The sequence below is a fragment of the Epinephelus fuscoguttatus genome, linkage group LG22 (assembly GCF_011397635.1).
Source record: "Epinephelus fuscoguttatus linkage group LG22, E.fuscoguttatus.final_Chr_v1".
Lineage (NCBI taxonomy): Eukaryota > Metazoa > Chordata > Actinopteri > Perciformes > Serranidae > Epinephelus > Epinephelus fuscoguttatus.
Genome location: NC_064773.1, coordinates 13482794 through 13501296, shown reverse-complemented (window position 1 = coordinate 13501296; position 18503 = coordinate 13482794). Strand labels below are relative to the sequence as shown.

At 41.8% G+C, this 18503-nt stretch overlaps 1 protein-coding gene across 1 annotated transcript in view; it reads left to right on the top strand.

Moving 5' to 3' along the window:
* Positions 1-18503, top strand: part of snd1 (staphylococcal nuclease and tudor domain containing 1) — a 271331-nt gene that overhangs the window by 157698 nt on the left and 95130 nt on the right. Inside the window, exon 17 of the mRNA XM_049567171.1 lies at positions 13188-13376. Within this exon, the coding sequence (XP_049423128.1) occupies positions 13188-13376 (189 nt within the window). The remainder of the gene's footprint in view (positions 1-13187; positions 13377-18503) is intronic.

The following is an 18503-nucleotide window of genomic DNA, read 5'->3' as shown; positions in this document are numbered from 1 at the left end:
GCTGCCATAACTGTAGACTGTGGGCATGTGAGGAAGTGTCCTTCTGCCTCCAAGTTGTTTAGACAGCCAAAATTGAGACACACTTGAGCTCTGCAGTGAGCTCCGTGGGCACCAACATCCTGCCAGGGTGAGGCCAACCCACACCTTACACCACACTGCAAATGGAGAGCTTCTTTCTGCTTCTTAAAACATGAGCTCCCTCCTCCATTTCCACCCGTTTGTTGCTGATGTACAATGGAGAGTTGTTTGGCAACACTTGAAGGCCCCTGTTTAGCATTTATGAGCAGTATATAAATATTCAATAAACGGTAGATGGCAGATATGAGTGCTTAGGCTCATAGTCCTGAAACTGCAATGTCTAGTAGTACATTGCTTGATTTTGCATACCAGTATTCCAACACTCCAGACTCTAAACTGTATCATGGTGGCATTTTAGGGGGGAAAATGTTAATAGTGTAAGTTCAAACAACATGACTGCTTCCCACTGATCCCCCATCTTTCTCTTTTGGACCAATTTTCCAACAAAGTATTCAACCTGTAGTGTTTTTCCTTTTATTTTAAAGACATTAAGTCATTGAAAACTTTAATAACTAGAAAATAAAGTTTAAATACACATTTGTTTTAATTTGGATTTGTTTTAATGTTGCAAATACACAACACTGGGTGCCAATGGGCCTTAATTATTTACACAAGGCCCCATCACAGAGTCTCGATAAGACTTAAGCTCAATTTCTTCACATGGAAATATGGAGAAATTGTGGAGGATTGATGTGATAAAATTCCAGTTTCTCAAGTTTAAAAAAAAAAATCCCAATAACAACTAATTTTCTATGTTTTTTTTTATTGTCCAGAAATGCATTATTGCATGGATTATATTTACAATTTTAATAAATGAAATTAATGAACTTTTTAATGAGCTATATCAAACTGTTTAATGTCAAGAAAATCCATTTTTATTGAATCACAATTTAATAATAATCCAATGATATGCCTAATAATCTGTGGACTTTTTAAATATTATTGATGCCATTTGTAAGTGCCAAGACTGGCTGTTGCAATTTTGCACCATTTTCACAAAATCCACAAAAAAAAAAAAAAAAAACCCTATGTCAGAGGCTTGCTAAAAACAGTTTATATAACAGCTTATAAAAATTCTTAAGTGTCCTCACATCAGCTTACAACGACATTTTAGTGTTAATCATCTATAAAATTTTATATACTGCTTGTAAATATTTTTTAATAAGATGATTAACAAATATAAAGCTGAGTTATGGACACCAGTGTGTATATATCCTCCTGCGACCCCAGCTTTGATTTGGTATGCATTTTTAATTTCTCTGAGCTGTTTGGGAATGTAGGACCTGATAAGCATAAAAAACTAAGCTTTTTCTTTGAACAGTAATGATAAGTAGTTTTTTGGGGAAGAAAAATGTCTTCATATGGGGAAAATTGTTTTTTATGAAAGTCATAAGTGTGTAATGAAACTGTTCATTTCAATACCTGAACATGGCTGTGCAAAAACAATTGCAACATATCTGAAAGCCTTGTAATTTGTTCGTTTTGTAACTCTCTATGAAATTTCCCCTGCTCCGTACTCCTCAAATGTCCTCAAACCAGTACTTCTAAATAACAGCATTGTAGCTAAAATTGGTCAAATTTATATGCCATATCAAACTACAGACGTCATTTAGAAAAAAAAAAAAGTAAGAGTAACAGGTCAAACTTGTGCAGAATGAAGTAATGAAGAAACCCAAAATGTCCTGACATGAAGACGCAGGGTCTCATGAGGATGTGAATATTTGTCTGGGACTTTGGGATCTATATAATATAAATATATTTTGCCTTTTTTCTTTTCTTTTTTTTGGCATTGTATAAATCTGAAAAGAAGAGTAGAAATACAATTAATGTAAAAAGAGTAGGTGCAATAAGTTAAGGCTTCAGCCTACATCAGACAGCAAAACTTGCTTTGGTTTGTCACTGCTTCAAAAATAATGACTTCTTGTTATTGTAGTTTTCTTGTGTGTGTTTGAGTTGTATAAGTTGGAAAACGACCAAATTAAACACATAAAAACTTTCGGTTTTACTGCTTTTATTTTACCCAACATTATCAGCTCATCCCTCGTCCTCAGGGTGTTTTAGAAACACTCGCTCTGAAGCAATGCAGCATGGTTTTCCCAGCATAATTTACAACCTCGCCTTCCCAGGCTTAACTCGATCAACATCTGACAAACAGCCGTCTGTCCTAACTCCGTGGTCCGATAGTTAATGAACCAACCTAGTTTGGAATTGGTGCCAGAGGTTTGGCCCTTGGCCTAAAGCTTAGCTGTGCTGCTAGCTCGCCAAAGCAGGGACGGTCAATAGCAAACAAACACACACACACACACACACACACACACACACGCACACACACACACACACACACACACACACAGGCATCCTACAGGCTTAGGATTGCCGACGGGGAAGCTTCACCTCATCCAACCTTTTTTCATTCTAAAAGTCCCACTGGCTCGGTGTTGCTGATATTGTAGTCGGTCTCCACCAGGTTTTTTAAATATATTTTGTGTGGACACTGTGATAAAAAGAAATCCCATTGGTAACAAAAATTAAAATGCCAGCAGACATACTGTTCCATCTTTATCTGCTTGAGGGGATGTTTTCTGCCCCTGACATGTCGTCTTTTCCTTTTCTTTTGAGATCACCCGGTGTTTCTGAATAGTGAAAAAGACTCACTGATTTCATATTTCTCGTATGTGTTTGGAAAACGAAAGTAGGTCAATCATTTTAGCTTGTGTCGATAAAAACAGGACCCATAGCACTACCCACATTTTGCCACCGCTCGATGAGTGGTGACCTCTTTTACCCTCTCTAGCCTGGCTGACACTGGTCATACTCACCTCTTTTTAATATTGGCTGCAGCATGTGAAGATTTTTTTTTTTAAATTACAAGCCCCATTAACACGCTATTTACATCCCTGCCTGATCTATGCCATTAAAGGATCAATAGCGGTTTGTTTAATTCATTCATTTATTCTTCACTGTGTCTCTCCCTCTCTGTTTCCCCTAGTCTTTTTTTTTTTTTTTTTTTTTTTTTAAAGGGATCTATATTTATAGATTTCTCCCAGAACCGACTGGTCTTTTCCTCTCTTGATTCAACCGCAGTGACATGCTAACACATTTAGCCATTTTGCATCCCCGGCGTGTGGGAGTGAGATATGTACTAAAGAAGCACTTAAGAAAGATGGGTCTTTTGTTCAGGTCTCTTTATCAGTGTGATGTCGAGGTAACTACACCTGAAAAGGTGCCTGTTACAGCATCAAATAGGGAGTGTTTATTCTGAGGGATTAAGTATATGCCCTCGTTTCCTGGCCACACTCTGCTACTGTGTTCCATTAACAGCAGTTTATGGACCTTAGTAATGGACATGCACTATTGATAATGGGCTGTGGGAAGATATTTAGAGGTTGACACGCAGTGGCAGTGCATGTGGCCTGTATGTGTGTGTGTGTTTCTCACCCAAGTGATTGCACTCTTGACTTTTATGTAAACAGCTTCAGGTTGTTTATTTTTTTAGCAGCTTGTCATTTTCTTATCTTTACTCTTTTTTTTTTTTTTTTTGTGAGCAAAGATTACCCGAGACACACATTAGGATGTCACCCTCATTTTCTTTCTGGTTAGCGCTGTCCATGCTGTCAGTGCCCTCACAAAAAAAGTGACAGCGCTTCGGAAATGTTAGTCCTGCTCTCTGGCAAGCAAACAATTACATACCTATCAGCACACACACACATAGAATCTCACATATTACAGGATCACTGTGGAGCGTGGCGAGCTCCCTTTCACATAGCTGTCATGCCTCGTAGCGATTCTGTCACACTAATAGTCTATTTATTACCCAGTAGTAGTTTGTCCATTTATTTATTTTTCTCCCCACTCATCCGTCGTCTTGGACAGTTTGATTCACTTTGCAGTTTCGCTTTGATTAATTATCTCCGTGCAACAGGAACACCTTCACGAGATATTGATTTTAGGTTGAAATCTGATCAAAGGTGCGGATGTACGTCTTGCTCCGGGGTACAGCTGTATCATTTAAAGGAACTCTGTGTGTCCACTTAGAAAAAAATGATCCGTTTAAGCCGGCACGAGGGGCAATATTGAGAGATGATGGACTTTGGTTGGATGAAGCCGTTCATACCCCCCAAATGGAGTTTTCACGCAAGACTGGTCTCAGAGCGGCGAGGCTGACCCGTCAGCGTTCAGCTTTTTCTGCTTAAATCCACATGTGCTCATGAAAAGGACAAGCCGTCCTTTTCATGCAACATTCATGACTCTGAATTAAGTGTCCGGAGCCATTGATTTTTTTTAAGTGAATAGGGAAGGCTCGGAATGTGAATTAAGGTTTAGAGATTATCTGATTGCTCTCCCCCCCTTTTCCCCCTTTCTTCCCACTTTGCGCCTCAATCTAAGGCTCAGGATCACTCATTGCTTAGAGGAGGTTTGATCTCTTTGCCCCAGCACACAAAGGAGCGCGCACACACGTACGCTGCACACCTCCACATCACTCCTTCAATCTTCTCCAAGGCTCAGTTTGATGAATGGCTTATTCTGCTGGATGAGCAAAGAGCTGTAGGTGGGAGCGACTCGAGTCTTTCTTTCGTTTTCTTTCTTTTTCCTGACTTTTTCTCAGTCCGTCTATCTGCCTGCTTTTTTTGTTTTCTCTGAGTCATGGTGATGAGTGAGATGAGTAGATAGTATGATGGGGATGGAGAGAAACAAAATGATGCTGGTACTCTCGGTTACAAGTTACTGTGGCCTCTCCTTACCTTGTCATATCAGCTGACAGTGCTGACATAAAATACATTTACACACACAGATTCATTAATGTGATGAATACTTAAACGGATGCGTCGCCAATTTTCAACCAGCTTTGTATCATAACGTGGGCAGTATGTGTATATGAACTATGTTAAACTTCCCTCCATCTTACTAGCCCCCAGATTTCCTTGCTTATGTCCCAGCTCAGATCTGTTTCATTCGGCAGATTGTTAATTTATGGGCTGTGGCGCAAACTACAGATTGTACTTGTGCACCGACGTATGCTCGCCAACATGGATGCAAAGAGTGACACCAGTTCCTGTATCTCTCAAACAAACACCAAACTTCGCTGAAACTGTAACATTAGGCAGTGCTGATCAAATATAAACCAAGATTCTGGTACTGTGTTGCCCATTTCTCACTTAAAATGTTTTCAGAAACACATTTTATTGCACAGTTTGGCTGTAATGTGAGAATGTTTGAACAGGAAATGGGCGGGATAGTTTCCTGTGTTATAAAAATGGTTAGGAAAAACAAAACAGTTTTACCAAGCAGCGCTGATAAAATATGAACCAGGATATTTCTTGCCTTAAAATGTGAGTCTATGAGATAGATATTTTAGTGGTCTGTTTAGCTGTAATCTGAGATCATTTGTTGCCAGCTGGCCTCGATAGTGTTTCCTGTGTCAAAATGGACAAGCTAGCTTCGATTAGTGCAGGAATGAGTTCTAAAACCAGGAAATGAGTTAGCTTTTTAGCCCACCTGGTTCCTTGTCTGGGCATCAGTGGGGGTTTTTTAATGGGTGTTTGGTTAGATGCCTGAAATAAAATCCGTTACATAAGCTTAAAAGACATTCATGTTTTGTTCTATGACATATATTACATCAGCAAATACCCCAACTTGTAAATTTTGAAGCCTTTATGTGCCATAAAATGGACACTGAAATCATGCGACCTTGGTGTAGTTAATTTGTAGCCTAACGTCATAAAAGTGGTGTACATTGGTGAAGATTATCTTGCTGAACAAAATGTGGATGTACCATCAAATTCTTCTTGAACTTATTTTCTGCAATGATCCAAAATCCAGTGGAGCTATTGGCTTTTTGGCGAGGGAACCAGGGCGATGTTAACATCCGTGTTGGCCTACAAATAACCGTCATCCCTGCTTGTTCCAGAGCAGCACATTGCGTTCTTGTAGTGGGAGGTTGCCACAGCCCTTTATCGCTGTTCTCTCTGGTCATGTAGCACCAATGGCAACAGTATTTGCATCTCTCTACAGCATAGATAGCCCAGTTTTATGAAAACACCATCTTTCCAGCAGTGAATTGCTTCTTTAATCCCTTAACACTCAAATACACTCAAGCAGGCACAAACACGCCTACATAAATATTATCCCCTGCATCATTTGACTTGCTACTTAAAAACTATTGATATTTCCACTTTGATTTGATTTTATGCACACAGGCACACAAAGATGTGAGAGCGCCAAGCTAAGTGGAGTACAGTAGCTATAAAAGCAGCCGCCTCCTTGTTGCTTAATGAGAATGAATGAAGACATGCCAAAACGTATCCACCTGCCAGTCTGTTTTCCTGGTGCTCACTGCTTGCATCTGCACATTGCAGGGTTGACAGTACGCACACACTCACACACACTGTCCTCTCACTCTCTCACTCGCTCACACGCCAGCAGCCCGGAGTACACTCTGAACAAATGCTATGCTTGCCCCCGTCTCTGCCTTTAAACTTTTACGACCAGGACTGGTAATTTGACTCATGCAAACTTAAATCTCTATGGTGATAACTGTGATCCCAATAATTGGAATATGCAGTAAAACTCAGATTTAAACAGCGGCAGAGTTGCCGTCAGTGATGATTGAAAGCGCTGACTGACAGGTTAATGTCCTCTGTGCCTTGCATTATGTATAGAGCCTGCTCTTTTTGATGAGAAAATGCAAAGCGCATAATGTATGCATGCAGCAATACTTGAATTGAGCTTCTAATCCGTGTGCCAGGTTGGACCTCATGGGGTCTGAAATGGCTTGGACACGCAAGCGCACGCACCGTGCTCTCTGTAACCTTTTGGTTGTTTATCCATTAGCTTTTTCACTCCATGTATTCAAAATTTGTTTTGGTTTTTTTGGATGTGGTGATAAATGGAAATCCCACTGCTTGCCAATTTTTGAATTACCAGTCCACCGTGTTCCTTTAATTTTCTTTTAGTGCAGGATTTGGCTCCGACTTGACGTGTCACCTACGTCTTTTATGCCTCAATGCTGGCGACAGCTGTGGCCAAAGGCATTATGTTTACAGGTCGCCTGTCTATCCATTCTCGAGGATGTGATATCTGAAGAGCGCCTTGAGGAAATTCCTCATATTTGGCACAAACGTCCACCTGCACTCGAGGATGAACTGATTAGAGTTAAGTGGTCGAAGTCAAAGGCTATTTTGGGCATAACTCAAGAATTCGTCCTCCAACGATGACAACATTTCACACAGATCTGTAACAGGATAAAACGATGAAGTGATGACATTTTATATCCAAAAAGCCAAAGGTCAGCTTCACTGTGACATCACAATGTTCTGCAAAAACACTTTTCCAGGCATTATCCTACGTCATAACTCAGGGAGAGGAGGGGAGACATTTTGTCGGACACTAATCTTGGGTGTCCACCTTGAAACTGTGTGGATTGTTTCGATCTTCTGTGCTGCTGAGTTGAAGATGTGTGTGAAGCATTCATATTTTAGAATTTGTAGCATCTTTGCCGTAACATAAATATTTGAAGCATTGTTTCCTGTCTGACTTTGTGTTGTATCCTGTTCCTCTGTTAGTCCAACACATCTCATTGGTTTTGCCGATGTTGAGCTTCAGGTGATTGTTCAGTCTTCTGTGCTTCTCTGTTAAAGATTGTCTCTAAGGGAAGACAGCATGTTTCTCACTGGAAATTACTCACTGGAATCATACATGTCAGTATAGCCATAACTTCCATTTCAACAAAAAACAAACAAACAAACAAAAAATACTCTGTACCATTAAATACATCTCAACTAAATTCCCTCAGTCTTCACTACATTTATCATTATATGAGTCTGCACAAACATGGATGCAAACTGCAGTTCGTCTGGTTGGCGGCGGCACACAACCGCAAGGCGGTAATTCTAGCTTGATTTTTTTTCTCTTTCAAACAGCTAAGTGAATTAAATCTGCTGCAGTTTTAAAACATGCCCTCGGGCCAGGTTTCACTTCAATGGTAGCAAATGGCTTTGTCTTTTGTGCTTGTGAATGGCTGCACATGTGTATGCGCTAGCACGCACACATGTGTGCGGCCTAGTGTGTATGCGCGTTTTGCCTTTTTTCTCTTTTCCGTCCACTGTGTCGACACAATCCCAGCGTTTATGAGATTACCAGAGCCCATTTGTGTTCCGGCGGGAGCCATTTTGGCTCGGAGGAAGCCTCCGCTGGGAACCATCTGGGCTCTACTCAGAGCAGTTTCCACTCCGCCTTTCCTGTCCTCTCCACATTGTGACCAAAGCTATTTACTTTAAAGCGAGGAGGAACTCAAATTCCATGTGTGTGTGTTTGTTTAACTCTGGAATTCAGTCTTCAGGTCTACAGTAGCTCCTGAGCTCTGCTGTGGCCCTGTTTCTTTACACAAATGGTGTTGGAACAGTTCCTTATGGGTTGCAGTAAACCTTAAGCAAGGTTTATAAATCTATGGATTGTTTCTTTGAGTAATCATTTTCTATACAATGTCAGAAAAATGGAAATTGCTGGCTGTAGCTTGAGAGATCTCAACAGTGCTCTGTAATAATATATAATTTATCTAAAAGCCAGAGAGGCTTGAACTTAATTACACCTACAGCTGAAAAGCAGCAGAATAATAGATAAAAGTAATGTTTTAAAAATCAAACCAATAGTTAAAAACAGCCTTAAGCAAGAACAGGAATCAGCAAGACAGAGAAAGTTCTCATTATTTGCAATGATTGCTAACGGAATAAACGAGCTGTTATCGCTACATTTCTCATATTAAGCACGACATATTGCACCAACACTAGTATTACTCTGCGATCCTGCCATGGATTCAAAGCCTCTCCAAGCTGATCTTATTCTGCCAGTGGAAAACTGGGCCTCCGCTCTCTTTTTATGAATTAATTTGTCCTTCTTAATTTCACATTTGACCTCTCTGTTAACCTCTTTCATCTCTTTCCTGCTGCCCGACGAGACGCCAGTTTCTTTTTATTTAATGGCGCTTTAAAGATCTCGGTCACCCAGGGTTTATAATTTACATATGTTTGACTTCAGTCTGGGTATCGCGCTATTTCATAAAGATAAATCTGACAACAGATATGATTTGTTTTCTATTAGTCTACAGATTTGAACTGATCTGTTAGTGTAGTGTGTAAAGCACAAAAAGTCCTTTCAGTGTGTTGACTGAGCTCCTGTTTGTCAATCACATCATGTAAGGTTGGATATGTATACTCCTGACACCAAGCCTGTTTGTTATTAATGCTGTGTGCTGTCATGCCACCTCCTCTAGTCATAATGTGCTGTTGTCAGTAGCAGGCTAATTTTCTTTTCATAAGGCAAACGGTATGTGGTAAATGACATTTCCCCCTTTAAGTGGTCTGGGCAAACCCAGACTAATTTGCTCTGTTATGATCGAAACATTTCTGCGTTTCCAATAATTTAACTCAAACTCTTCCCTCCCCTCAGCCAGTGTATCTTTACCTCTCTCGTCTCTGGGTGTCACATGGTCACATCCGACCCCATTAAAGCGTGACTGATCTGAATGTCCTGCTGTGACTTTTCCACATGGTGTTGACATTAACATTTATCTAGATGCTGCAGAAGAATTATACTTTTGTCAAGCTAACATATGGGTGTACAGGTTTTCTCCTTGACCTCAAGATGGCTTCTGCACCTAAATTAAAATCTGCGTCGAGTGATTTTGAGAGCTTTTTCCCTTTTTTAGTGAAGGCGCAAACAGGATGTTTTTTGAATGTGTAATTTCCCCCATGAACTATGATAAAATCTGTTATTGGCATGATTTTTCCCCCCCGTCTGTGACTTTGTGCTGCAGGCCATTGTCAGCTAATGAAGGATTGTCAGAGCTCACCTGCTGATCAGACTGAAGAATGGGCAATCACAAGTCTTCGACTCATTCTACAAAGGCAGCTCGAACAATCTCTGTATCTCCCCTTTTTCGTTTTTCGTGGTTACAATGGATTTCGGTTCAGGAGCTTTCAGTGTGCAGATTTTATTGTTCTAATTTTTGCATAAAATTTTATAACACCTCATCGAGCAGATTTAGTCCGGAAAGATGAGCTTTCTGTTTTCCCTCCAGATTGGCATTTTTCCCAGCTAGTGTGTGAGTGTTGTGTTTAGTTGTCAGTGTTGTTTTATTTTTGTTTTTGCATTCGCTGCCTTAGTGGTGGTAGTGGGTGACAGTTAAGTTAGCCATTCCAGCTTTTCTTTTTTTTTTTCTTCTCCAGCACTCGCCCACTTTGACATTCGGGTGCTCAGAGGACCAGTGCTGCTCTAATAGCCTAGTTATGTAACCGCTTCTGCACTTAGAGACAAAGGGAGATAAAATGGGGTGAGTATCTGAGATAGCAGAGAGGAAGAGACGAGAAGAGGAGAGTAAGAGAAAGCAGATTATGCAGAAGCAGATGAGGTATGAGTGAACTTAGATTGTATCACGGTCAGGACCTGGGAGGGTAGACAAATGTCCTAGCTGCTCTTTTGTATTTTATAGAGCCTTTAATGTGCCTTTTAACAAGTTAGAGAAAGGCACAATTATTATTATTAAGGTTAATATTTAATATGTAACAACCACCTTTGCACATGGCATAAACTGTGGGACCCAAATTGCAGACATCTGTGTTTTACTGAGTGCTGCTACAACAGAATCTTTACACATTTTAGTTTCCACACTGCTGTTGGCTCGATTTAAACTGGATCCAGAAAGTGGAAATATAATGTATATATGTCGCTGCTATATGCCAAGGTTGTCAGTTTTGAGCTTAATAATAGAACCGATTATGCATTCATTAATAAAAGCTTTTTACTTTAGTTGAGAACAAGGCAGAGCAGTTTACAAACTTAATTCCCCTCAGATTTCCCCTGTGGCTGCAGGGCTAAGCAGCCCGAGTCTTAATCGCTTGACTTCTCCCTATCTCTTCAGCACACCTGCCCTCTCACTTTCTCGCTGACTGAGGCTTTAGAGTAGGGGAGAAAAAAAAATCGATTGATTTTTCTTTTCTTTTTTCCCCCCCTCTTCTTCCCCCGGTCGTCCATCACTTATGAAACAAAATGTAATGAATAGATAATTAGCCTGAATAGGCAGAATTTGGTTATAGTCCATCGTGGGAAATTGTTGGGATATCTTTCCTACTTTGTCAGCAGGGTTAGCTATTTCAGTGCCCTCATTTGTTAACTTAAGGGAATTGCAACTTTGCTGTCACTAATTGCAAATGATTTACATTACAAAAAAAAGTAGGATGGCAATATTTAGAGTCTTAATTAAGGTTGAAGTGCATACACAACACTAATTTAAAGCCACTCATGGTGTTTGTGCAGACCCTGGGATTTCAGCACTTAAGGGTTTAAGTGTTTGCAAATTGACACGAGGCATGGGACCATGAGCATTTCATGTCACGTTTATCGTGCCAAAAATAACTGCAATGCGCAATATTATCCAGACAATAATCAAAATATGCTTTAAACTCTGACAGTAGCACTAATACATACTGACATCATCACTAGGGCTGCCCCCTAATATTCGTCCAAACGTTAGTCGACCACAAAGGTCATTAGTTGGCAAGATTTCATTGGTCGTTGCACCTTGTCAAAATAAATCAAAACCTGTATAACAGCACCATGTGGGAATTTAATTTGAAAGGACAGACACGCTCAGACAGGAGTCAGGTTAATTTCCAGGGCTTAGAACTTACTTAGAGCTTTACATCTGTCCCACGGATGATAGGCCTACACACTTAAAAACAGCGCCTGGAAGAAGATCAGCGGCCTCTAATTTCCAGGGCTGGTACCTGCGGTTATTCCACAGGCTAGTTAATAACATGTCGGGCAGGAAATCCAAAGGGTGGGATCATTTTGAGAAGGTGAAGGACGAACCCAAGGTGATATGTAAACTCATCTTCATTGGTCGACAACAAACATGACGTATCATCTGAAACATGGAAGTAGCTACATGCCCATTAGCCCACAGCGTCATTAACAGGCGGCTCGCTCAGTGTGTGACGTGCACTTGTAGATAAAATATAGGCCTATATTAATGAAGGTTCATTAGTACGGTTTTGTATTTCTCTGTAATGTAGCACAGTGTTAACAATGTTACTGATGCTATTCTTTCTCACACCTTCAACTCAAACAATTGTGTTGCCCCGCCCAAAATATATCATTTAATATTTACATTAATATCGTAAACATGCGGCGACTAGTCGACTAATGGCCCTAAATGACAGCTATTGGTCAACTAGGAAAATTCTTAGTCGGGGGCAGCCCTACATAACTTTCTTAAATTTTGTAAGAAATCTTTTTTTTAGTGATCATCCTTTTTTGTGTTGCTGAATACTTTGATAAAATGAGTGTGTAGTACAGAAATTTTACTTTTTATGAGCAAGAGTATCATCCAAGTAAAATCTGTCGATGTCCGTAATCATGATTAAGGAAAATCCTCATCTTGGTACCTCAGTAGTTCGGTTACTCTTGCAATCAATGGTGATTTGAAGCTCAATTCTAAGACTGTTCTGTAAATAGTTTTCAATTAGAAATAAAGACAGCAACTTTTGATCAAGTCACATCAACGAAAACTTGTTAAGCCACACCCACTTCTTGTTTCCGAATATGGATATAGATACAGATCATTTAGTTGGTGGAACTGATACAGATAGAGATAAAGAAAATGGTGTACTCACTCATCCCCGTTTGATATGAAATATGCCGATGCTCGATTGAGATCTTTTCTTTTCTTATTGGATGTACAAGTTGGCCTCAGTGTGCACTCAGACAAGAGGCCACCACTGGGTGTTTGTGTTGGAAAATATGTGTGCTACGCTGACCAAGACCAGATACCACTGATCGGTAAATCCACAATGGGGGAATGAAACTGAATCTGTGTGTGTGTGTGCGCTACTGAATCAATAGAGAGAGCTCACGGGCCTTCATTGATGTGTCTATTTAAAAACAGTGGTGTCTCCTCACAGGACACCCCCTGCCCCCCCCCCCCCCCCCCCTCCCATGTTCACTTCATTGCTGTAATTGAATCTCAAACCTAATCTTGGACACAGAACATTAACTCGTCCTCTTTTCTTCATCCCCTCCCTCCCCCCCTCCTCCCTGGTGTTCCTGTGTTCCAGGTGGAAGTTGAAGTGGAGAGCATGGACAAAGCAGGGAACTTCATTGGCTGGCTGCACATCGAGGGCGTGAATCTGTCAGTGGCGCTGGTAGAAAACGCTCTGTCCAAGGTCCACTTCACAGCAGAGCGCAGCACCTACTACAAAACCTTGCTCTCAGCAGAGGAGGCATGCCGACAGAGGAAAGAGAAGGTAGGTCTCATTTAGATGCTACAAGCTCGGCGACTACTGTACAACCTATTGGAACAATCAAAGTGATGACTACACCACCAGCTGACATAAAACTGTCTTCATAAAGTGGTGGAACAAGCACCTGGATTTATTTACTCACATTCATTAAAGGAAGACTTAGATATGTAGTGTGACATTTAGTGTTGTATTATTTAGATAAAGTTAAGGCCAAGACACCAGCACAGGCCATAGTGTCATGTTTCAGGCACTATACAGAAACACTGAGTTGTATTGCCACAATCAGCAGCCTGGGTTACTAGATCAGGATTTATTTTGCTGCCTTTGCATCCCTTATCCATGGTATCCCAGGTCTGGCTGCTTGTCTGTGCTGCAGTACAACTGGCTCTGGTTTTGGTATGGTCTATTCCTTGCAAGCTACATGACTAGCCGGTTAGTCTAGGCTACATCCACGCCAACACGTTTTTGTTTTGAAGTAGATTTGTACCCCTAAAGTGAGACTTTTGGAAAGGCTGCTGACCCCGTTTTAGTTTGAAAACCCCATGGTTTGGTTTTAGTTTGGAGCGACAGAAACAGACACTTATGAAAATGAGGACCCAAATAACCACATTTTCTTCCTTGATTGGGTCTTATTGGTCAAAAAAGCCCAGTTTCCACCAAACACTTTCAGTATGGTACCTTTGGAACCTACACTTACCCTTCAGACATGATACCTAGACCCCAGTGTTTCCACTTCCTCTTAAATGTGGGCAGGGTTGCAGTTGCTGTGAGAGCAAAACATCCTTTAATTTTATAGTTACAGTTTACTAATAAAACTCTCCACGGTATGAACAGTGGTTACATGAGCTTCAAAACCAAGCACAACTCAGCCCTGAGCAGAGTGACCGTCCTCTCCAACTTTTAGTACCAGATCTGTGTGCTAGGTACCCCAACAGAGGGGGGACCAAAAATGTGGATGGTACGGATGGTTCCATTGGTACCATCCACAACTTTTCACAGTGGAAACAGAAAAAAAGCATACCGTACCGTACTGCTCGGTGGAAACGGGGCTAAGGCGTCAAGCCAAAACATTATAGCAAGGCCTACATACCTTTTTTTTAAGGTAACACTTCTTGGGTGGGTATTGTTACACCTTTCCCATGGCCATGACTTCTTCCAGCGATCCAGCTTGTATGTCACCATATTTGCTTTGTAACAACCACCAATCAGTTTGCTGTCGCTTTGACTACCTTGTACTCATGCGTTACGTTTGGTAACAGTTCCGCCTTTATTGTAAGTCCAAGCAAAGTAATCTCTGGTCTTACCTTTTGCCATCTGCGTTGTGTTTTCTGTAACTAAGCAACCAACTGCAGAGTAGACAGTCTGCTTTCTGTTTACACCAGCAGGCACATGCCCAGTGTACGTAATGGTCCTGTTATGTGTTTTCAGACGTGTTAGTATGTATGGACATTAATACATTAATTCTGAAATGGTGCTTAAACACTGATGTGTAGGGAGATAGTTTTCCTTTCCAAACAGCATTTTAAAAAGAAAATGTATTAGTGCAGGTCTGGCCTTAGATACTACAAGCGCTACAACTACTGTACATCCTATTTAAACTATCAAAGTGATGACTACACTGCCAACTGTCATAAAACTGTCGTCATAAAGTGGTGAAACAAGCACCTGAATTTATTTAGTCACATTTATTAAAGGAAGACTGAGAGATCCAGCTTGACATTTAGTTCATGATACATTTCTGTCTTCGTGTTGCCATCCAGCAGAGGTCATGATGTGTCTCAGGCACTTCACAGAAAAACTGAACTGTGCGACTGCGACCTGCAGCCCGGCTTACCAGATCAGGATTTATTTTGCTGCCTCTCACATTCCTGATCTATGGTGTCCCAAGTCAGGCTGCCTGAGGACATATTTTGTCTGTGCTGCATCAAACTGACTCTGGTCTGGGTCTATTCCTTTGCAAGCTACACGACCAGCCTGCTCTGTTCCACCTTCAGCACCAGAGGCAGTTCATTAGTAGAGGTAAAGATGCAGTCAACAGGAAGACGAGCAGAACTGAGGGGAGAAAACATAAAAGCTGTTTGTTCCAATAAGGGGACAAACAAACACATTCTTCCAGGCAACCAGATGCTTCTTTTGGCAACACCCAACTATTGTCACTTGTAAACTTCCACACTCTGCCCTTGTCAAAGGCAAAGCCCATCCCCCGTACCAGCCTGACAGCCAGTAAGGACAGGTGGTGCCATCACCTTTGGCTTCTATTAACAAAAAACGGAGCGTTTATATCACAGCAGAAAGAGTGTACCCATACAGAGGTAATATGTCTCACATGACAGCGCTCAATCTTGAGAAATAACAGCATTCTGAGTATTTATGACATGCAGGAAATGCCTTTAGTTAAAGCCACAATAATGTGGAAATGCTCCATCTGGGCTTGAGAATAGCCACATATTTTCCCGTTATCATTGAAGCTTCCTTCCCTCAATGGGAGTCCTTTGATGGATGGAGGCCTCGCTCACACTGATCCTGATCTCGCCCTGCATTTTCATTATGGCTCCACGAGTCACCCCTGCCAGATGCATGAAGTGCCCGGCCAGCTGTCATCCTTGCCCCCTTTCTCTCTATCTCTGTAACGTATTCCTCTCCCTCTATTCCATTCTCTCTCTCTCCTCCACTCACTTCTACCTATTTAGGTCCTTTAGGAGACACAAATGCCTCTTCTGCCCATATAAATGTGATGTATCGCCGCAGCCAAGAAGGGGCTGTGTTCTTTCTCCCTTCTCTGAATCTGTCATTCTTAGTCGGTGTGTTGGTCTTTTTTTTTTTTGCTCTTGGCCTCCCTCTTTTTCCTCGCAGATGCTCTCCATATGTGTCTTCCTTTTCTCAAAGAGGTGAGCGAAAGATCTTGAGAGTGGTGCGCAGGTGAACATTTGTCTGGATTTACACACACACACACACACACACACACACAAAAAGAAAATCTTGCCAGCGATGTGAGCACACTAACCCACTGCCATGTTAAATCTAACCGCAGCGAGACGGCACATTCCTGACACCTCTGATGACAATTTCACTACCGGTTTTCCGAGCCCCTTTCGCAGCATTGAGACAGATTGACTTTCACCACAAGGTTTTGACTTGAGCCAACCTGAGTGCGGACAGGGCCGAGAGGAGAGGCGACAGAACGGGGCCTGAGCGGACCAGACAGACAGTGATTATGTTTGATGTTAGTTTGCCACAGGCACCGGTGCACAGATCAACCACAGCCTGATTTGTTTGTGTGTGTGTGTGTGTAGGGGAGAGTGTGTTAATGGAGCACAGGGAAGTTGGTTGAATGTGTGTGTGAATGCATCGTATGCAACTTGAAGGCAGATGAGGTGGGACTCGGTGTTCTAATTAACCCGTAGAGACCATCTCGAGAAAAGTTGAGAGCTTGGCAATTTTTTTCCCCGTCGTTCTCTTTTGAAGTCACGGCCGGTCTTTGTCTGTGTGTAGGCTGAGGCTAGGTAGGGCAGATTGCATCTCCTCCCACCTCTCTCCCTCTCTTCCTCTTTTCTCATTGCCCACTCTTTATTGGCCCTACGGCTGTGGATATGGAAGACATCAGTGGTACTGCTGTGTCAGGCGTCCCTACGAGAAAACAAGGCTGTCGTAATGAAGTGGACTCAGAAGGTGTGTGTACGTACACACACTCATTAAAGGAAACTTTGCGTTGGTGGTCCAGCAGGGACCCAGCACAACAAGGGGGATTGAGGCTCTCTGCAGTAGCATCCTGAACCCAAAACTGCTTAGTTCGAGTGACTTAAGTGAATATGAGTTTTTGCCACAATGAGACCAATGGGACAAAGTGATTGTGTTCTAAATGAAGCAATCCAAAGGGTTTGAAGAAGAGCCTTTTCTAGAGCTCAGCACATTTTGATCTTGCGCATCAGCATCTCTTGAAGCAATGTTTGGTAACAGTTCTCCCAACAAACACATGCAGACGGCTCAAGTTGTAGGCCTGGGCACAATTCTGTTTCCCATTATGGCGAAGCTGTTGTGTACATAAATCTCTGTAAAGCGTGTCGCCCTGTCAGATCGTATTGTCATGCTTTCACTGCTAACATTTACACAATTCAGCTACAAGACAGAGCCGGGACTGTGTATTAACTTATTTCACGTTGTTTTAACAATGAGTCGGTTGTTGCCAAGCAGTGCTCATGCCCTCTTCTTAAATCTCTCGCCTGGTTTTGCAAAGCATTCTTGTGTATATATGGATGCTCCTAGGGGTAGGAAAAAAATAATAAAATCTTGCTTACCAGGCATCTCTGTAAACAAGAGTTGTTGCGAAAACACTGCATTTTGTCTTTGTGATATGAGACGGCTCATTGCAGCGACTCACATGATGTTCCAGTATTCCCATGCCACAGCTGAGTGAAATAAATTTGACAAGATAGCAGCAGTTTGGCTCAAAGTGGATTGGGAGCAGGGATTTCCACCGCAGAGACACTGGCTGTAGCTTTCATTTAAGTTCCCCCAAGACTGAACAGGTGTGATTTGTCAATATTTGGTTGTGCCTCAGGGGACTTTTGTCTGTCTTTTTAAAATTCAAAAACAAAAAATAATGAAATGAAATAGAATGAGGTGGTGTAATGAGAGGGAAATCAGCCTACACTACCACAAGCTCCTGGTGCTTGTCCGCGCATCGGCGCTTTTAACCATCCTCCAATGCTGAACGCTCTACCCTGCCTAAAGGATGTTTACACCAGAACGCTGCATGAATAAAGCCAGGAAAATCATTAAGGGTCCAAACCAGCCGGATAACTGCCTTTTGTTTTTCCTCTTGAGGTTGGGGAAGAAGGTGCCGGATACACCAGTCAAGTACTGGGAGGCTAAGGAAGAGCTTCTATCCTCAGGCCACCAGGATCCCAAAGTAAAGACACTGCCTACCACGTCTTCCTAACATAAAGTGAGCAAGCCAACTCTGGTGGATGGAGCATAAAAAGGGGCATAATATATTATGAGTGACAACAACATTCAGGGAGCCTATCGAGCCCTAAGTGAGCCTGAACCTAGACCTTCTGTTGCTCTGAAAATTGGTTGGAGGTGCACAAAGCTTTGCCAAAACAGAGCTAGGGAAAGCAGTTTTACCAA